Here is a 22882-nt window from a genome sequence, read left to right as displayed (position 1 = left end):
TGTGGGATTGCACTTTTTTTGCAATTTCACCGCACTTGGAATTTTTTTCCCGTTTTCTAGTACACGACATGCTAAAACCAATGATGTCGTTCAAAAGTACAACTCGTCCCGCAAAAAATAAGCCCTCACATGGCCAAATTGACGGAAAAATAAAAAAGTTATGGCTCTGGGAAGGAGGGGAGTGAAAAACGAACACGGAAAAACGAAAAATCCCAAGGTCATGAAGGGGTTAATTGGCCTGGCTGTGTGTTTCGGGTCATTGTCATGCTGGAAGACCCAGCCACGACCCATCTTCAATACTTTTACTGAGAGAAGAAAGTTACGGACCAAAATCTCGCGATACATGACCCCATCCATCCTCCATTCAATACGGTGCAGGTGTCCTGTCCCCTTTGCAGAAAAGCAACCCCAAAGTATGACGTTTCCCCCACCATGCTTCTCCATTGGTCTGTGGTTGTACTCATGTGTTCTTCCTCTAAGCACTGCAAGTGGAGTTGATACCAAAAAGTTCTATTTTGGACTCATCTGACCACATGACCTTCTACCATGCCTCCTCTGGATCATCCAAATGGCCATTGGTGAACTTCAAGTGGGCCTGGACATGTGCTGGCGTGAGCAGGGGGACCTTCTGTGCCCTGCATGATTTTAATCCATGATCGCATAGTGTGTTACTAATGGTAATGTTTGAGACTATATTCCCACATCTGTTCAAGTCATTGACCAGGTCCTCCCGTGTAGTTCTGGGCTGATTGCTGGCCTTTCTCAGAATCATCCTTACCCCATGAGGCGAAATCTTGCATGGAAGACCAAGGAAGATTGACAGTCGTCTTGTGTTTCTTACATTTTCTAATAATTGCACCAACAGTTGCTGCCTTCTCACCAAGCTGCTTGCCTATTGCCCTGTAGCCCATCCCAGCCTCATGCAGGTTTACAATTTTGTCCCTCGTGTCCTTAGATAGCTCTTTGGTCTTGGCCATGGTGGAGAGGTTGGAGTGTGATTGATTGTGTGGACAGTTGTCTTTTATGCAGATTAAGAGTTCAAACAGTTGCAGTTAATACAGGTAATAAGTGTGGAAAAGGAGGGCTTCTTAAAGAAAAACTAACAGTTCTGTGAGAGCCAGAATTCTTGCTGGTTGGTAGGTGATCAAATAGTTATTTCATGCAATATAATTTAATTTTATTATGTAAAACCCTTACAATATGATTTTTTGGTTTTTATTTTTAGAGTCTGTCTCTCACAGGTGAGGTGCACCTACGATAAAAATGACAGACCTCTCCATTCTTTGTAGGTGGGAAAACTTGCAAAACCGGCAGTGTATCAAATACTTAATTTGACTACTTTATCTGTAATCTTTTACATTATTTTTTTTGTCTGAAAGGTAAAAAGAGTAAAGGCATTATTTTTTATTTTGTACAAAATGTATGAATCATGTGCGCCATTTCAAAGAATGTCCCGAAGACTTGAGTATACTATAGGCAAAAAACACAATTGTCCTAAGGCCTCTGCTATATAGAAGCAAAAGGTAAAGAGGGCACCAGCTCACCTACTGCGGCACACCTTATACGGCTTGTAGAAACAGTGTAGAAAAAAGTGTTGTTCCAGCTTCTTTAAATACAATTGTTTATTAGAAAAATATCAAAACCATGGCAAAAAAAAACAGATTCACGTGGTGAGGAATGTAGTATACGATTATCACTGTCCATGTTCTGTTCTGTCATAGATCAGCACTCCGCTGGAAATAAATCGTACAACAAATGACCGCGATGTGATGCCCATATCCAGTAAGTACCATCTTAATGAAAAATGGCGATGTGGTCTTTCCCCAATATTCCTTTATATACAAGTCCCTGTTGTCTAGATATTTCTTCATCCCTCATTTGTCACTATCATCTGATTTCCTACGCCCTGACTATCTTCATTTACAACATCAGTGGAATATGGACCAATATGATGTAGGAAGATGGAAAGACTTAAGACACAATGTAATGGAACATATTTCTCAATTGCTTTGTTCTAAACATCATGAACTAGACCTTCTGGGTGGCATGGTGTCTCAGGCTACTTTCACACATAATCTAATAATCTTTCATTTTTATATAATCTTTTATATATATATATATATATATGTATATATTATATTTTATCTTTTATGATATGTCACGATTCACCAGCTTCGATTAACGGGTCTGAAGCTAACCCAAAACAGTAGCGTAATTCCCTTCAGAAGACTTAGGGTACATTTTAGAGCAGGAAGAACGAAACTAGTAATGTAAATATTTTACTCCGAAAGATTAAGGCAGTGTTTATAAAAAGGTATATAAAGATGTTACAATATGAGACAAAGTATGTGCAAAGTAATTATAAAATAACGGGATTAAATGAGAAAAGGTAAAATCACATGTTCTCAGATCATTTCCGGCAAAACCAGGCTAGTGGGCGGATCTCCAAATATCCCAGTGCATCAGGGCTGGCAGTAAGAGCTCCTCAGGTAACACATCAGGTTTTTTGCATCAGGCACAATCCGGCGAATGTTAGAAAAACCGGATCCGACATAGATTGTGAAAAACTGATGTAACGGATCTGTTTTTTCAACGGATCCAGCTAGCATATCTAGATTATTGGATAAAAAAAATATTGGAGCATGCTCAGTTTAAAAAAACGGAATCCGGTGCCAGAATCCGTCATTTTCCGGATCCGGCACCTTCCGGCTCCCATAGGCTTCCATTCTAGCAAACAGCTTCCGGCTTTTTCGCCGGAGACAAGAAACTTTGCTATGGACGTTTTTTCCAGAAACCGGAAACGGCAGATTTGCTGGATCTGGTGAAAACCGGATGAAACGCAATGTCATCCGGCGCAATCCAGGACTAATACAAGTCTATGGGGAAAAAACAACATTCGCCGCATCCGGTTTTTTGATATTTAGCCGGATTTAGCCTGACAGTGAAAACCTGATGTGTGAAAGTAGCCTAAGTCATTAGCAGTGTGTGTGGATCATGGCACTTCGATTAGGTGGTACGCTAGTAGGGTCCTACTAAGTGCTAACTAAGTACTCCATAGTTAAATCAAGTAATATTTATTAACAATCCAATGTGCATGTTAAATGTACATGCAACATTTTGGCCAATATCTTAGACCTTCTTCAGAACCTGAATTGTATATGAAGAATGTCAAGCTCAAATACACAGAGGGCCACAATTATAAGCTTGGACAAAGTCGCGGGTCAACCTTTATATTTATTAAAAAAAAATGTCTCCAATTGAGGAACTTTTTCCTTAACATCAAATATAATGATGAACCGTTTAATATGGAAACACGCTTAAGTTTTGCTTAAATATTTAATCTGGAACAAGTAAAGCTTAACGAGAATCTGCCAACAGTTTTTTGATACCCCATCTAAAGGCAGTATAATATAGGGCAATTGGCTCTGATTTCAGCGATGTATCACTTACTGGGCTGCTTGATATAATTTTGATAAAATCACTGTTTTATCTGCCATAAAATAGAGCAAAAAAAGAAATCATGGCATGATCCAAAAATATCTAAATGGACAAAGCCCCACTACAAATGATACCTCTCTAGCAAGTCAATAAAACTTTGATTTTATTGTAGTACATTCAAAGTTATTTTATGGGGTAATGAATTAAAGTGACAATCTTAATTTGCCATATATAAATTAGATTATACACATATATCGAATAGCCAAATCTATTTTTGGCACATTAGCATTGTCACTTTAATTTAATAACCCATAAAATAACTATTTTAATGTAGTACAACAAAAGCGCAATTTTATTGACCTGCTAGAGAGAGGGCTTATTTCTAGTGTGGCTTTGCCCCTTTAGACCTTTTGGATTAGACAACATACCATTCCCAGGTCATTCATTTCCATTTGTGGTTATTTAAAGCTGTATTAAATCATGGCATGAGCTCACCGGCCAAATAGCATACCTGTGCCCAGCTTGTGGAGGAGATAGAGGGTAGCAGGCGCTATGCGTGCTGAGATACATAGGAGAGCACAAGAGGAGTGCGTACTGAGATGTATGGGAGAGCACAAGGGGAGTGTGTGCTGAGATATATGGGAGAACACAAAGGGAGTGTGTGCTGAGATGTATGGGAGAGCACAAGGGGAGTGTGTGCTGAGATGTATGGGAGAGCACAAGGGGAGTGTGTGCTGAGATGTATGGGAGAACACAAGAGGAGTGTGCGCTGAGATGTATGGGAGAACACAAGAGGAGTGTGCGCTGAGATGTATGGGAGAGCACAAGGGGAGTGTGTGCTGAGATATATGGGAGAACACAAAGGGAGTGTGTGCTGAGATATATGGGAGAACACAAAGGGAGTGTGTGCTGAGATGTATGGGAGAGCACAAGAGGAGTGCGTACTGAGATGTATGGGAGAACACAAGAGGAGTACGTACTGAGATGTATGGGAGAACACAAAGGGAGTGTGTGCTGAGATGTATGGGAGAACACAAAGGGAGTGTGTGCTGAGATATATGGGAGAACACAAGGGGAGTGTGTGCTGAGATGTATGGGAGAGCACAAGGGGAGTGTGTGCTGAGATGTATGGGAGAACACAAGGGGAGTGCGTACTGAGATGTATGGGGAGAACACAAAGGGAGTGTGTGCTGAGATGTATGGGAGAACACAAAGGGAGTGTGTGCTGAGATATATGGGAGAACACAAGGGGAGTGTGTGCTGAGATGTATGGGAGAGCACAAGGGGAGTGTGTGCTGAGATGTATGGGAGAACACAAGAGGAGTGTGCGCTGAGATGTATGGGAGAACACAAGAGGAGTGTGTGCTGAGATGTATGGGAGAGCACAAGGGGAGTGTGTGCTGAGATATATGGGAGAACACAAAGGGAGTGTGTGCTGAGATGTATGGGAGAGCACAAGAGGAGTGCGTACTGAGATGTATGGGAGAACACAAGAGGAGTACGTACTGAGATGTATGGGGAGAACACAAAGGGAGTGTGTGCTGAGATGTATGGGAGAACACAAAGGGAGTGTGTGCTGAGATATATGGGAGAACACAAGGGGAGTGTGTGCTGAGATGTATGGGAGAGCACAAGGGGAGTGTGTGCTGAGATGTATGGGAGAACACAAGGGGAGTGCGTACTGAGATGTATGGGAGAACACAAGAGGAGTGCGTGCTGAGATGTATGGGAGAACACAAGGGGAGTGTGTGCTGAGATGTATGGGAGAACACAAGGGGAGTGTGTGCTGAGATGTATGAGAGAACACAAAGGGAGTGTGTGCTGAGATGTATGGGAGAACACAAGGGGAGTGCGTGCTGAGATACAGTGGGGCAAAAAAGTATTTAGTCAGTCAGCAATAGTGCAAGTTCCACCACTTAAAAAGATGAGAGGCGTCTGTAATTTACATCATAGGTAGACCTCAACTATGGGAGACAAACTGAGAAAAAAAAATCCAGAAAATCACATTGTCTGTTTTTTTAACATTTTATTTGCATATTATGGTGGAAAATAAGTATTTGGTCAGAAACAAAATTTCATCTCAATACTTTGTAATATATCCTTTGTTGGCAATGACAGAGGTCAAACGTTTTCTGTAAGTCTTCACAAGGTTGCCACACACTGTTGTTGGTATGTTGGCCCATTCCTCCATGCAGATCTCCTCTAGAGCAGTGATGTTTTTGGCTTTTCGCTTGGCAACATGGACTTTCAACTCCCTCCAAAGGTTTTCTATAGGGTTGAGATCTAGAGACTGGCTAGGCCACCCCAGGACCTTGAAATGCTTCTTACGAAGCCACTCCTTCATTGCCCTGGCGGTGTGCTTTGGATCATTGTCATGTTGAAAGACCCAGCCACGTTTCATCTTCAATGCCCTTGCTGATGGAAGGAGGTTTGCACTCAAAATCTCACGATACATGGCCCCATTCATTCTTTCATGTACCCGGATCAGTCGTCCTGGCCCCTTTGCAGAGAAACAGCCCCAAAGCATGATGTTTCCACCACCATGCTTTACAGTAGGTATGGTGTTTGATGGATGCAACTCAGTATTCTTTTTCCTCCAAACACGACAAGTTGTGTTTCTACCAAACAGTTCCAGTTTGGTTTCATCAGACCATAGGACATTCTCCCAAAACTCCTCTGGATCATCCAAATGCTCTCTAGCAAACTTCAGACGGGCCCGGACATGTACTGGCTTAAGCAGTGGGACACGTCTGGCACTGCAGGATCTGAGTCCATGGTGGCGTAGTGTGTTACTTATGGTAGGCCTTGTTACATTGGTCCCAGCTCTCTGCAGTTCATTCACTAGGTCCCCCCGCGTGGTTCTGGGATTTTTGCTCACCGTTCTTGTGATCATTCTGACCCCACGGGGTGGGATTTTGCGTGGAGCCCCAGATCGAGGGAGATTATCAGTGGTCTTGTATGTCTTCCATTTTCTAATTATTGCTCCCACTGTTGATTTCTTCACTCCAAGCTGGTTGGCTATTGCAGATTCAGTCTTCCCAGCCTGGTGCAGGGCTACAATTTTGTTTCTGGTGTCCTTTGACAGCTCTTTGGTCTTCACCATAGTGGAGTTTGGAGTCAGACTGTTTGAGGGTGTGCACAGGTGTCTTTTTATACTGACACAGGTGCCATTACTACAGGTAATGAGTGGAGGAAAGAGGAGACTCTTAAAGAAGAAGTTACAGGTCTGTGAGAGCCAGAAATCTTGATTGTTTGTTTCTGACCAAATACTTATTTTCCACCATAATATGCAAATAAATTGTTAAAAAAAACAGACAATGTGATTTTCTGGATTTTTTTTTCTCAGTTTGTCTCCCATAGTTGAGGTCTACCTATGATGTAAATTACAGACGCCTCTCATCTTTTTAAGTGGTGGAACTTGCACTATTGCTGACTGACTAAATACTTTTTTGCCCCACTGTATATGGGAGAGCACAAGGGGAGTGTGCGCTGAGATGTATGGGAGAACACAAGGGGAGTAATTCACAACAGTACCCCCCCCCCTTGAGGAGGGGTCACCGAACCCTCACCAGGACCCCCAGGACGAGCCAGATGAAAGGCACGGACAAAATCAGCAGCATGGACATCAGAGGCAAAAACCCAAGAATTTTCCTCCTGGCCATAACCCTTCCATTTGACCAGGTACTGAAGCTTCCGCCTCGAAAAACGGGAATCCAAAATCTTCTCAACAACATATTCCAACTCCCCATCAACCAACACAGGGGCCGGAGGATCAACAGAGTGAACAACGGGCTCCACATATTTCCGCAACAAAGATCTATGGAAGACATTATGGATAGCAAAAGAGGCCGGAAGCGCCAGACGAAAAGACACCGGATTAATAATCTCAGAAATCCTATAAGGACCAATAAACCGAGGCTTAAACTTAGGAGAAGAAACCTTCATAGGAACATGACGGGAAGACAACCAGACCAGATCCCCAACCCGAAGCCGGGAACCAACACACCGACGACGATTAGCAAAACGTTGAGCCTCCTCTTGAGACAACACCAACTTGTCCACCACCTGAGCCCAAATCTGCTGCAACCTGTCCACCACAGAATCCACACCAGGACAGTCAGAAGGCTCAACCTGCCCAGAAGAAAAACGAGGATGAAAACCAAAATTACAAAAGAAAGGCGAAACCAAGGTAGCAGAACTAGCCCGATTATTAAGGGCAAACTCGGCCAATGGCAAGAAGGCCACCCAATCATCCTAATCAGCAGACACAAAGCATCTCAAATAAGTCTCCAAGGTCTGATTAGTTCGCTCGGTCTGACCATTTGTCTGAGGATGAAATGCAGAAGAAAAAGACAAATCAATGCCCAGCCTAGCACAAAAGGCCCGCCAAAACCTAGAAACAAACTGGGAACCTCTGTTGGACACAATATTCTCCGGAATACCATGCAAACGAACCACATGCTGAAAGAACAACGGAACCAAATCTGAAGAGGAAGGCAATTTAGGTAAGGGCCCAAATGAACCATCTTAGAGAACCGGTCACAAACAACCCAGATAACAGACATCTTCTGGGAGACCGGAAGATCAGAAATAAAATCCATCGAAATATGCGTCCAGGGCCTCTCAGGGACTGGCAATGGCAAAAGCAACCCACTAGCACGGGAACAACAAGGCTTGGCCCGCGCACAAGTCCCACAGGACTGCACAAAAGAACGCACATCACGTGACAATGAAGGCCACCAAAAGGACCTACCAACCAAATCTCTGGTACCAAAAATGCCAGGATGACCAGCCAACACGGAACAGTGAACCTCAGAAATCACTCTACTAGTCCACCTGTCAGGAACAAACAATTTCCCCACAGGACAGCGGTCAGGTTTGTCAGCCTGAAATTCCTGAAGAATCCGTCGTAAATCAGGGGAAATGGCAGAAAGGACCACCCCCTCTTTCAGAATACCGACCGGCTCTAAGACCTCAGGAGAATCAGGCAAAAAACTCCTAGAGAGGGCATCAGCCTTAATATTCTTAGAACCCGGAAGGTACGAGACCACGAAATCAAAACGGGAAAAAAAACAAGGACCATCGAGCCTGTCTAGGATTCAGCCGTTTAGCAGACTCGAGGTAAATCAAATTCTTATGATCAGTCAAGACCACAATACGGTGCTTAGCTCCCTCAAGCCAATGTCGCCACTCCTCAAATGCCCACTTCATAGCCAACAACTCCCGATTGCCGACATCATAATTGCTTTCAGCAGGCGAAAACTTACGGGAAAAGAAGGCACACGGTTTCATTAAGGAACCAACAGGATCCCTCTGATACAAAACGGCCCCTGCCCCAATCTCAGAAGCGTCAACCTCAACCTGAAACGGAAGAGGAACATCCGGTTGGCGCAACACTGGAGCAGAAGTAAATCGACGTTTCAGCTCCTGAAAGGCAGAGACAGCCGCAGAGGACCAATTCGCCACATCAGCTCCTTTCTTCGTCAAATCGGTCAAGGGTTTAACCACGCTGGAAAAATTAGCAATGAAACGGTGATAAAAATTTGCAAAACCCAAAAATTTCTGAAGGCTCTTCACGGATGTGGGCTGAATCCAATCATGAATGGCCTGAACCTTAACCGGATCCATCTCTATAGACGAAGGAGAAAAAATGAAGCCCAAAAAAGAGACTTTCTGAACCCCAAAGAGACACAGACCCTTTCACAAACAGGGCATTGTCACGAAGGATCTGAAATACCATCCTGACCTGTTGCACATGAGACTCCTTAATATAGCTCCGCATGGCGGTATGTTCAGGCACAGACAGGTTGAAAAGTCGACCCTTAGGAAACTTACAGCCTGGAATCAAGTCAATAGCACAATCGCAGTCCCTGTGCGGTGGAAGGAAACTGGACTTGGGCTCATTGAATACATCCTGAAAATCAGACAAAAACTCTGGAATTTCAGAAGGTGAAGAAGAGGAGATTGACATCAAAGGAACATCATCATGAACCCTGTTGTGAATTCTATTGTCGAGCTCCCTCCTGTGGTCGTGAATGGTACTTCGGTGAGTTCTGTCCGTGGGCTCCCTCTGGTGGCTGTGAGTGGAGCTGCTGCTTCTGAGGTTCCTTACACAGGTGACGTGGTTTATCCTTTGGTTAGCTGCTCTATTTAACTCCACTTAGATCGTTACTCCATGCCAGCTGTCAATGTTGCTGCATTGGTTCAGTTCGCTCTTGGATCTTTCTGGTGACCTGTCTACTCCAGCAGGAGCTAAGTTCCTGATAGTATCTAATTCGTTCATTGTTTTCTTGTCCAGCTGGATATCATGATTTTGTCTTGCTAGCTGGAAGCTCTGGGATGCAGAGTGGCATCTCCGCACCATTAGTCGGTGCGGAGGTCTTTTTTGCACACTCTGCGTGGTCTTTTGTAGTTTTTTGTGCTGATCGCAAAGCTACCTTTCCTATCCTCTGTCTATTTAGTAAGTCTGGCCTCCCTTTGCTGAAACCTGTTTCATTTCTGCGTTTGTGACTTCCATCTTTACTCACAGTCAATATATGTGGGGGGCTGCCTTTTCCTTTGGGGAATTTCTCTGAGGCAAGGTAGGCTTTATTTTCTATTTCTAGGGCTAGCTAGCTCTTAGGCTGTGACAAGGTGCCTAGGGAGCGTCAGGAGCGCTCCACGGCTATTTCTAGTGTGTGTGATAGGATTAGGGATTGCGGTCAGCAGAGCTCCCACATCCCAGAGCTTGTCCTGTGTGAGTTTTAACTATCAGGTCATTCCGGGTGCTCCTAACCACCAGGTCATAACAGAACCCCCTGACAACCCCAACTGTTGTGAATTCTGTTGTCGGGCTCCCTCCTGTGGTCATGAATGGTACTTCGGCTGGTTCTGTCCATGAACTTCCTCTGGTGGGTGTTTCTGAGTTTCCTTCCACAGGTGACGAGGTTAATTCGTTAGCAGGCTGCGCTATTTAACTCCACTTAGTTCTTTGCTCCATGCCACCTTTCAATGTTCCAGTAGTGGTCTAGTTCACTCCTGGATCGTTCTTGTGACCTGTCTTCCCAGCAGAAGCTAAGTTTCAGCTTGTATTTTCTTTGGTTTGCTATTTTTCTGTCCAGCTTGCTATTATTATTGTTGTCTTGCTTGCTGGAAGCTCTGGGACGCAGAGTGAGCGCCTCCGCACCGTGAGTCGGTGCGGAGGGTCTTTTGCGCCCTCTGCGTGGTCTTTTTGTAGGTTTTTGTGCTGAGCGCAAAGTAACCTTTCCTATCCTCGGTCTGTTCAGTAAGTCGGGCCTCACTTTGCTAAATCTATTTCATCTCTGTGTTTGTATTTTCATCTTTACTCACAGCCATTATATGTGGGGGGCTGCCTTTTCCTTAGGGGAATTTCTCTGAGGCAAGGTAGGCTTTATTTTCCTTCTTTAGGGCTAGCTAGTTTCTTAGGCTGTGCCGAGTTGCATAGGGAGCGTTAGGCGCAATCCACGGCTATTTCTAGTGTGTTTGATAGGATTAGGGATTGCGGTCAGCTGAGTTCCCACGTCCCAGAGCTCGTCCGTTATTATCAGTTACTATCAGGTCATTCCGTGTGCTCTTAACCACCAGGTCCATTATAACACCCAACTAGTCACACACATGGACTTCCAGTCCAACACAGGATTATGTACCTGTAACCATGGAAAACCCAGCACGATAACATCATGCAAGTTATGCAACACCAGAAATCGACAATCTTCCTGATGGGCTGGCGCCATGCGCATGGTCACCTGTGTCCAAAACTGGGGCTTATTTTTAGCCAAGGGTGTAGCATCAATGCCCCTTAAAGGAATAGGGTTCTGCAAAGGCTGCAAGGGAAAACCACAACGCTTGGCAAACTCAAAATCCATAAAATTCGAGGCCGCGCCTGAATCCACAAACGCCATGACAGAAAATGATGACAATGAGCAGATCAAGGACACAGATAACAGAAATGTAGGTTGTACAGTACTGATGGTAATTGAACTGGCGATCCTCTTTGTCCGCTTAGGGCAGACAGAAATGACATGAGAAGCGTTGCCACAATAATAACACAACCTATTTTGTAGTCTGAAACCTTGTCATTCCGTTCTAGACAGAATTCTATCACATTGCATAGGCTCAGAAATTTGCTCTGAGGATAACGCCACAGCGCGCACAGTTCTGCGCTCCCGCAGGCGTCGGTCAATCTGAATGGCCAGAGACATAGAATCACTCAGACCGGAAGGCGTGGGAAACCCCACCATAACATCTTTAACGGATTCAGAAAGCCCCCCTTCTGAAAACTGCCGCCAAAGCATCATTATTCCATTTAGTCAACACAGACCATTTTCGGAATTTCTGACAATACAATTCTGCCGCCTCTTGACCCTGAGACAGGGCCAACAAGGTCTTCGCAGCTTGATCCACAGAATTAGGTTCATCATATAATAGTCCTAAAGCCTGAAAAAAGGAATCAATATTAAGCAAAGCCGGATTCCCAGATTCCAGGGAAAACGTCCAATCCTGCGGGTCGCCACGCAGCAGGGATATTACGATTTTTACCTGCTGAATGGAATCACCAGAGGATCAAGGTCTCAGGTCATAAAACAGTTTACAGTTGTTTTTAAAACTCAAAAATTTAGACCTGTCACCAGAAAACAAATCAGGAGTAGGAATCTTCAGTTCTAAAGCAGGAATCTGAACAATATAATCAGAAATACCTTGCACCCTAGCAGCAAGCTGGTCTACACGAGAAGCTAATTCCTGAACATTCATGCTTGCACCAGGGTTCTCAGCCACCCAGATATTAAGAGGGAAGAGAACACAAAACAGACTGGAGAAAAAAAAATGGCTCAAGACCTTTCTTCCCTTCTTCTGAGATGCATTTAACTCATTGTTGGCCAGTTGTACTGTTATGATCCGGTGACCTTGGAGCTGCATGAGAACTTTCACTGGAGAAAGTGGCCACTATACTGACCGCAATCCTGAACTTAACACCGAAACTAGAAGTAGCCGTGGAGTGTACCTAACACACCTAGACACCTCGTCACACACGGAGGACTAAATACCCCTAAAGATGGAAATCGGAATACTATCTTGCCTCAGAGAAAATCCCCAAAGGATAGACAGCCCCCCACAAATATTGGCGGTGAGTCGGAGAGGAAAAAACATTACACAGGCAGAAAAAACAGGGTTTAGCACAGGAGGCCACTTTAGCTAGATAGGACAGGATAGGACAGAGTTCTGTGCGGTCAGTATTAAAACCCTTCAAAAAATCCACAGCAGAATATACAAAAAACCTCCTACATCTAACTAAAGATGTAGGAGCGTATATCTGCAACTCCAGTGAATCCTACAAACAGAGCAGGAATAAAACTGAAACAACTTTAATCCGAAAAGGAAAAAACCCCAAAATTACAATATATATACACTTCAAGTAGATACCAAACTTTTAACCCATCAAAAGAATACTTGAAGATAAATTATAATTAAAGAGAAAAAACTTAAAAGTTCAAACTGCTTTATTAGACACCACTAGAACAATACACAAATAAGTTAAAAACAAAGTAGCAGATATTTTGGAAAGTGCATAGTGCAAATAAGTATATGTATATACTAACCAGTGCTCATGATGAAAGCGCCCAAGCTGCCTCCTCACACTCCAACGCGCGTTTCACACGTTCTGCTTCCTCAGGGAGTCCCTGAGGAAGCAGAACGTGTGAAACGCGCGTTGGAGTGTGAGGAGGCAGCTTGGGCGCATTCATCATGAGCACTGGTTAGTATATACATATACTTATTTGCACTATGCACTTTCCAAAATATCTGCCATCTTTTAATACCTGCTAAAGGCTACTTTATGTGGGGGATTTGTGCAATACATCAAAAGGCTGTTTACATTGTCTGCAGGCATACATATTGGGTTACTCTCTTTTCCTTATTTACGTCCCATTGTGGACATAGACCTTGGCGGTGTGATAGTTTTAAAGGATATTTCTTTCTTCTTTTGTTACCAGTGCTCAGATACTATAAAAAGAAGTATTTCTTGATGTATACCTAGTGACATTACGAATGTCCAAGACTGCCCCTCTTGTTTTTAACTTATTTGTGTATTGTTCTAGTGGTGTCTAATAAAGCAGTTTGAACTTTTAAGTATTTTCTCTTTAATTATTTATCTTCAAGTATTCTTTTGATGGGTTAAAAAAATAAAACTGAAACAAGCACACAGCAGTGTGCCACAGACACAAAAAACCAAACACTTATCTTTGCTGAATTTGGCAGCCAGCAGGAGAAGCCAGAAAGTGATCCAATACTTTACAAGTAACATTGACAACTGGCAAGGGCTAAAGGATCCTGCACACCTAAATATCCCATTCAGAATTGTAATTATCCGATACACCTGGCCAGGACTGCGAGTCAGAGACAACTGCATTCCCACTTACAACCACTGGAGGGAACCCAAGAGCAGAATTCACAACAGCAGAGCACAAGAGGAGTGTGTGCTGAGATATATGGGAGAGCACAAGAGGAGTGTGAGCTGAGATGTATGGGGGAACACAAGGGGAGTGTGTGCTGAGATGTATGGGAGAACACAAGGGGAGAGTGTGCTGAGATGTATGGGAGAGCACAAGGGGAGTGTGTGCTGAGATGTATGGGAGAACACAAGGGGAGTGTGTGGTGAGATGTATGGGGTAACACAAGGGGAGTGTGTGGTGAGATGTATGGGAGAGCACAAGGGGAGTGTGTGGTGAGATGTATGGGAGAGCACAATGGGAGTGTGTGCTGAGATGTATGGGAGAGCACAAGGGGAGTGTGTGGTGAGATGTATGGGAGAACACAAGGGGAGTGTGTGCTGAGATGTATGGGGGAACACAAGGGGAGTGTGTGCTGAGATGTATGGGAGAACACAAGGGGAGTGTGTTCTGAGATGTATGGGAGAGCACAAGAGGAGTGTGTGCTGAGATATATGGGAGAACACAAGGGGAGTGTGTGCTGAGATGTATGGGAGAACACAAGGGGAGTGTGTGCTGAGATATATGGGAGAGCACAAGGGGAGTGTGTGCTGAGATGTATGGGAGAGCACAAGGAGAGTGTGTTCTGAGAAGTATGGGAGAACACAAGGGGAGTGTGTGCTGAGATGTATGGGAGTTCAAGGGAAAAGAAAGCGGTCACTAGGGAGCGCTGTGAGGGTCACAGTTACAATTGAAAGCAAAAGGTCCACCGCAGCTCCAGCCGTTAACCTTCTAGGAGGATACAAAATGCAGTAAATAGTAATAACGGTCCTAGGAGCGCTGGGAATGAGACCAAAACAAGGATTTTAGTGTTGAACCACAACGCGTTTCAACGGTTAAACCGTCTTCATCAGGTGGAAGTTTATTAATGGAGAGGAGGAAGGGGTATTTAAACAAATAGCAACCAATAAAATTTGCAGTCAGCAGGTCACATGATAAGAACAAGTCACATGATAAAATAGTAAGGTCACATGGTAAAAACACAATAGGAACAAAACTATGTATATATAAAAAAAGATTAAATAAAGCCCCTAGACCTGATTAAAATATAAAACATGGTAAAATGCAAAAAATAAGACAACATATAATAAAATTACACTATAAAAACACTATAAAATGATTAAAAACAGAGAGATCACTTGTTAACTCTTTCAATGGTAAGATTTAACCCTTCAGGCGCCAGAGTCCCCAATTTAAAAATCCAGAAACTTTCCCTATTAATCAAGCTCCCATACCGATCAGATACATTTTCTGGTATAAAATCTATAATCGTCAGTTTCAGAGATTCTAAATTTTTTTGGTGCTTGGTTAAAAAATGCTTTGATAGGCTATGCAACATAAAACCATTCCTAATATTTTGGCGATGCTTGTTTAGTCTTGCGTGCATGGTCTGTATAGTCCGTCCAACATATTGGAGCCCACATCCGCATTCTGTTAGATATACTACAAATGAGGATTGACAGTTGACATGGTAGTTGATTCTGTAATTAATATTAGTAGTATTGGATGTGAATTCTTTAACACCATTTCTGATGGAGTTACAACACAGACATTTTGCAGATCTGCAAGCAAAACAGCCGGGATTTTTTGTTAGCTGGGTCGCGGATGTGGCACTGGGGCTAATAACTGTATTGCTGGGTGCAACTAGGTTGCGGAGTGTGCGATTCCGCCTATAAATTATTCTGGGGTGGGTAGGGATGTGACCTGAGAATATCGGGTCACCTTCCAATATGAACCAATATTTTTTCAAAAGTCTCTGGATAGTAGCATGAGATTGATTAAAGGTTGTAACCAAGCTCCACTTAGTAAATTCAGAAGTCACGGATTTAGCACCCCGACTAGTTTTACTTTTAATTTTCTGTATACATTCATATTGGGACAATATTCCTGTTTTAGAAAGGGCGTCTTGAACCAGTTTTTTAGGGTAGCCTTTTTGTAAAAAACGTTGCTCTAAGACTTTGGCCTCTTCAAAAAAATCCTTGTCTCTTGTGCAATTTTTTCTTATGCGCCAATACTGCCCATATGGGATGTTATGGATCCAATTGGGAAGGTGTCCACTATTAAAATTCAAGTAACTATTCACATCCACCTTTTTAAAGTGTGTAGTGGTGGAGAAACAGCCCTCAGTGTCAACATGTACCATTAGATCTAAAAATTGAATTGAGGAGCGTGAGAAATTAGCTGTGAAGGTAAGACCCCAAGAATTAGAGTTGAGACTGTGAACAAATTCAAGGGCTTCCAATTCAGTGTCTGTCCAAATTAAAAAGAGATCGTCTATGAAGCGACGATAAAAAACAAGCTTACCAGCAGCCAAACGGGACTGCGCGATGAGGACGGACTCAAAAGCCCCCATAAACAGATTTGCGTAACTAGGGGCGAATCTCGTCCCCATCGCGCAGCCCTTTATCTGGTGATAAAAGAAATGCTCAAAAGTGAAAATATTATTATGTAGAACAAACTTAATAGCATCCAACAAAAAAGTTCTTTGCAGTTCAGGCATTTGATCATCCAAAGACAAGAAATGTTCAACCGCCTCTACACCCCGATCATGGGGTATATTGGAGTAGAGGGCTTGAACATCCATTGTTATGAGGACACAATTAGGGACACGGGGAAAAGCCTGGAGAGTATCAATCAGGTCAGATGAATCTTTAAGGTATGACCCAAGACTGACAACATATTTCTGCAAAAATAAATCTACGAAGTGAGATAAGTTGCTGGTGATTGAGTTAATACCGGAGATAATGGGGCGACCTGGGGGATTAGAGGGATTCTTATGTATCTTGGGCAAAAAATAAAAAAATGGAATTCTGTAACGAGAGATATTAAGAAATCTGAATTCTTTCTTCTTAAAAAGACCCAAAGAATAAGCTCCTTTTATAAAATTATTGTACTCAGAAAAAGTTATTGCGGAGATATCTTGGTCCAATCTAACATAGAATTCACAATCATTTAGAATTCTAAAACCCTCCTGAGTATACCAGTTTCTATTCATGACCACCACTCCTCCCCCTTTGTCAGCATTCTTGATAATAATATTCACATTTTCCCTTAGGGATTTCACGGCCGCTTTCTCACCTATAGTAAGGTTACCATTTTTCTTTTTAAATAAAGGTAATGACCGAATTTCTTTAAAGATAAGCTGCTGGAATGTTTCAATGTGCGATCCCCTGTGATGGAGGGGATAAAAATGGCTTGAGGTGGCTTTGGGGTCTACATGTAGAAAAGAGTCAGCCTCATTAGTTGTCAAATTAGATTCGGAGTTCATTGGCTTATTCTCACCATCAATCAAGAAGTGTCTCTGTACTGTAAGTTTCCTAATAAAATCATTCAAATCCAAATAAAGACTAAGGCCACATTCACACGTTCCTTTTTGTCCCGCGGGTTTTTCCGCAGCGGATTTGATAAATCTGCAGGGCAAACCAGCTGCGGTTATCCCTGCAGATTTATCGCGATTTGTCCTGCGGGTTCCGCTGCGGGTTCCGCTGCGGGATTTACCCCTACTATTGATGCTGCATATGCAGCAATATGCAGCATCAATAGTAGTGTTAAAAATAATAAAATCATGATATACTCACCCTCTGACGCCCCAATCTCCTGGGCGCTGCAGGCGGCGGTCCGGTTCCAAAGATGATGTGCGACCAGGACCTTCGGTGATGTCACGGTCATGTGACCGCGATGTCACCGAAGGTCCTGGTCGCATAGCAAACCTGAGACCGGACGGCCGCGTGCAGCGCTGAGACTTCCGAGGGTGAGTATAACATGATTTTTTATTTTAATTCTTTTTTTTTTTAATACAAATATGGTTCCCGGGGCCTGGAGGAGAGTCTCCTCTCCTCCACCCCGGGTATAACCCGCACATTATCCGCATTACTTCCCGCATGGTGGGCACAGCCCGAGTCAGGACAGAAGGATAGACCACGTTCAAGCAGTGACCTTTCATCGTTATTGAGACTATAGTCTGATAAATTGAAGATGCTTGTTAGTTCAGTAGCGGATTTAGGGAGAGCCCGAAGGTTTTTTTTTTAATTTTCTCTTGCCCCTACATCCTCGTGCTCTCGTTTTCTTTTTATTTTTGACTGGTTGCCGGGTGCCAACTGAAAAAAATGAGTGATTTTGGTATTATGCAGAATTTTGTTAGAGGTAGGAGAAACTGAAAGGGTACTCACAAGGGAAGAATCAACCAAATTATTTATTGGCAGACTAATTAGTTCAATAGTATCGACTACTGGTAAAATCGGGGGTGTAACAAGAGAGGTTGGTTCAGTAATGCCAACTACAGGCAGATTGGGGAGAGTATTGAGAGTAACAGGGAGGGAAGCAAAAGATGTGGATGGAGAAGTGGGTTGGGAGAATCCACCATCATGAATAGTAAGCTGTGATAGACCTGGGTAATGGTCCACCTCAGCCAGATTATTATCAGTACAATTCAAGAAGGCCCCATTACTCACATCCAACAACAGGTTTTTGTCTAATTCAGGGCTCAATTGGATTGCTGTGAGATCAGAACAAAGCAGAGAGTGCTCTTTTCCGCTATGAGCCAGGGAATCAGAAATATTTGTACCATTGCGGTGGAGCAGCGGCTGGTAGTGATTAGGGTGCGGGAGGAAAGTGCAGGACGACGTCCTGGACCCGTGGAAGCGCAATCGCGCGAAACGGCCGTCGTCCTGCACTTTCCTCCCGCACCCTAATCACTACCAGCCGCTGCTCCACCGCTTGTGTGTCCATGTATTTTATTGAATAAAGGACATCTTCATGCAGCAACTCTCGGGTGAGTGCCACTTTCATTCATTTCTCTACGCATCTACAGCAGTATTTGACTTTATGTGATGCACCTCCCGATAACTGCTAATTCTGAACTGTGCCACCTAGCGTCCTAAACGGAATCCAGCGTGAAAGAAGATTTTCTATGTAAGCGTATATACCTAGTGCCTTCCGACTTTTTTTTTTTTTTTTTTTGTACCATTGCTCTTACTCCTATTATTATCATTGGTACTACCCTTCAAACTCTCTTTATGCTGTTCATAATATAATTTCTGTTGTTTGTTACTCAAACTCAATAAGGAATTATGTGTGTTAGAGTTAGGTAAGGGATTTGCTCCTGAGGTGGCAGAAGATTGAATGGGCACGTTGGTTTCCATGGGAACCACTTCAGTGCTAGAAAGATGGCCTATTCTGTCCCTTAAAAACTTGGTGGCTTTTTTCCTAATAAGATCCTCCTCAAATTTGTTTAGTTTGTAGAAGAGCTTATTGTTCAATTCACCAAATTCACCAAAAGCAGCATATATAGCCAGTTTGTGTTTCAGTGTGGCCAGCTCAGATAGGGCAGAATCTGCTAATGACTCTCTTTTAATGATCAGCAATTGCATCATTTCAAGGGAGCATTTCTGTCGCACAGCATCCCATAATCTAGAGAATTCAATATCATTAAAAAAAAGAGGATTGCTGAGCAATAACCAAACCCTTGGGCACTAAACCCTCTGCAATATAATGCTTCAGGAATAACACATCAATGTGATGGGTGATCTCTATCTTGCTTTGATTCTCATATTCTGAGAATAATTTTATCAAATCCTTCCTATTGGCTTCATCCAGTTTCAGGAGGGAGGAGGGTTGAGCTGCAACTAAAGGGTTACTTGAAGTTCCCAGGGCTTCTATAATACTAGTAATCCTATGGGATTCAGTTTTGAGCTTCAAATATTCCATAATAAAAAAAAAAAAAAGATTAAACAATGCAAATACAAAAAGTAAAAGTTGTGTGATGAAATAAGGAATATAATATATATATTGATGGACACGCAATTCAGAAGCTATATGCTAGTTGCAGATCACTTGCAAGAAAAGGGATTAGCAGTGATTATGAACCAATAAAGGGTTAAAAATGATTAAAAAATGGTTTAAGCAGAAGACAATTAGTTAATAAACTGTGCAGCAGTTAGTTCATTAGTAAAAGTTCATTCAATCCAAGCAATGCGTGGTAATTGGTGAAGCTTTATCCAAGCAGCAATGTATTTGCTCAGGAGGATGCAGCCATAGAGAACATGTAAGGGAGAAAGAAAAGAAAAAAAAAAAAAAAAGGGAACACAGATGAGAAGTATCAATGGACAAAAATTCAGGGGCGGGGGGCTGGAATGCTACTCACTTGATTTAGTTATGCTGCATGCATAACAATGTTGTTGGCATGAAGAGTGGCAGCATCCAGGAGAACAGACGCTGGTAAAGGTTCAGCTGACAGGATAAATATCTACACCCAAGCTCAGGCTCGGACTGGCCCACCGGGGAACCGGAGGATCCTCCGGTGGGCCCTGACACTGGCATCTGCTGGCAGGGCCTCCCCCCGCTCCAGGCCCTCACCCCGCTCCAGGGCCCCCCCCCCCGCTCCGGGGCCGCCCCCGCCGCCGCCCGCTCGCTCGCTCGCCTGCTCGCCTTGAATACTCACCCTGCCTGCTCCAGCGATGGTCTCGGCGTCTGCACTGCACGAGCGGTCACGTGACACCGCTCATTAAGATCATGAATATGCGCATATTCATGATCTTAATGAACGGTGTCACATGACCGCTCAAGCAGGAAGAAGGTGCTGCGCCGGCGCCGCCGCCTGGAGTCGGGACAGAGCGCGAGGGATGTCGGCACGGCCGTGCAGTGGGACAGGTGAGTATGAGGGACGGGGGAACGGGGGGGGGATGAAGGAGGACATAAGCCGGCGCGCCGAGCAGGAGCGGGTGCGGAGAGATAAGCCTGCATACAGGGGGGAATATGAGCCATGCAGGGGGGGATATAAGCCATGCAGGGGGGAATATGAGCCATGCGGGGGGGGGATATAAGCCATGCAGGGGGGAATATGAGCCATGCAGGGGGGGGATATAAGCCATGCAGGGGGGGATATAAGCCATGCAGGGGGGGATATGAGCCATGCAGGGGGGAATATAAGCCATGCGGGGGGGGGATATAAGCCATGCAGGGGGGAATATGAGCCATGCAGGGGGGGGATATAAGCCATGCAGGGGGGGATATAAGCCATGCAGGGGGGGATATGAGCCATGCAGGGGGGAATATGAGCCATATAGGGGGGAATATGAGCCATACAGGGGGGAATATGAGCCATGCAGGGGGGGTATAAGCCATGCAGGGGGGAATATGAGCCATGCAGGGGGGGATATAAGCCATGCAGGGGGGGATATGAGCCATGCAGGGGGGAATATGAGCCATACAGGGGGGAATATGAGCCATACAGGGGGGAATATGAGCCATGCAGGGGGGGATATAAGCCATGCAGGGGGGAATATGAGCCATGCAGGGGGGAATATGAGCCATGCAGGGGGGAATATGAGCCATACAGGGGGGAATATGAGCCATGCAGGGGGGAATATGAGCCATGCAGGGGGGGATATAAGCCATGCAGGGGGGAATATGAGCCATGCAGGGGGGAATATGAGCCATGCAGGGGGGAATATGAGCCATACAGGGGGGAATATGAGCCATACAGGGGGGAATATGAGCCATGCAGGGGGGAATATGAGCCATGCATACAGGAGGGGTAATATGAGCTATGTATATGGGATAGGAGGGAGATGAGCCATGCATACAGGAGGGGGGTCATTATACAGTATGGAGCATCATGTGTGGCCGTTATACAGTATGGAGCATCATGTGTGGCCGTTATACAGTATGGAGCATCATTTGTGGTCATTATACAGTATTGAGCATTATGTGGGATCATTATACAGTATGGAGCATCATGTGCGGCCGTTATACAGTATGGAGCATCATGTGCGGCCGTTATACAGTATGGAGCATCATGTGTGGTCATTATACAGTATGGAGCATCATGTGTGGCCGTTATACAGTATGGAGCATCATTTGTGGTCATTATACAGTATTGAGCATTATGTGTGGCCATTATACAGTATTGAGCATTATGTGGGATCATTATACAGTATGGAGCATCATGTGCGGCCGTTATACAGTATGGAGCATCATGTGTGGTCATTATACAGTATGGAGCATTATGTGGGATCATTATAGAGTATGGAGCATCATGTGCGGCCGTTATACAGTATGGAGCATCATTTGTGGTAATTATACAGTATTGAGCATCATGTGTGGTCATTATACAGTATGGAGAACTGTGTGGCCGTTATACACTATGGAGCATCATGTGTGGTGGCCGTTATACAGTATTGAGCATCATGTGCGGTCATTATACAGTATGGAGCACTGTGTGGCCATATTTTTTTGTTTATAATTATTGTATATAAAACAGTGTGATCAGCAATGCTAAATGGCTGCGGTTGGGACGTGGATATGGGTGTGACTAGTTGTGAAATGGGTCTAGTCAGAGGCGTGGCCTATAATTTGCCGCGGTGCACTACGCGCGCCGCAAACTTTATACCTCCTTCCCTTCTTCAAAAGTTGGGAGGTATGGTACCACATTTGCCAGATCACGGCAAGTGCCGCAAATCCCATAGAGAATGACTGAGGCCGAACGCAGTGTTGCCATAAGTGATCCGTTACGCGGCAGATGCAGAAAAACTGCCGGATCTGCTGCAAAAGGCGACTTTCACATCAGCGATTTTTGCCAAAGTCACTGCCGATAGTGTCATACTCACCAAAAGGGGAGGCAGCACTAAAAGAACCTAGGGCAGCAGAAACTCTAAATACGGCCCTGGGGGGCTACATTATATTCTGTGGGGGGACTGCATTATACTCAAGGTATTACATTATATTATGGGGGCTATATCATACTATATGAGGGGTTACAGTATACTCTATGGGGGGCTGCATTATATTCTGTGGTGGGGCTGCATTATTCTCTCAGGGGACTACATAATATTATGGGGGCTACATCATACTATATGAGGGGGCTACAGTATACTCTATGGGGGGGCTGCATTATATTCTGTGGTGGAACTGCATTCTCTCAGGGGACTACATTATATTCTGTGCTGGGTGGCATTATACTA

The 22882-nt window shown here is 44.1% G+C and overlaps 1 protein-coding gene across 2 annotated transcripts in view; it reads left to right on the top strand.

Moving 5' to 3' along the window:
• GMIP (GEM interacting protein) overlaps positions 1-22882 on the top strand; it is a 108238-nt gene that overhangs the window by 30792 nt on the left and 54564 nt on the right. For both annotated transcript variants that reach the window (XM_069766766.1, XM_069766765.1), the window contains one exon: positions 1722-1782. In XM_069766766.1, the coding sequence (XP_069622867.1) occupies positions 1722-1782 (61 nt within the window). The remainder of the gene's footprint in view (positions 1-1721; positions 1783-22882) is intronic.

The sequence above is a fragment of the Ranitomeya imitator genome, chromosome 4 (genome assembly GCF_032444005.1).
Source record: "Ranitomeya imitator isolate aRanImi1 chromosome 4, aRanImi1.pri, whole genome shotgun sequence".
Classification (NCBI taxonomy): domain Eukaryota; kingdom Metazoa; phylum Chordata; class Amphibia; order Anura; family Dendrobatidae; genus Ranitomeya; species Ranitomeya imitator.
Note: the sequence above shows the minus strand (reverse complement) of the source record. Positions and strands in the feature narration are given on the sequence as shown.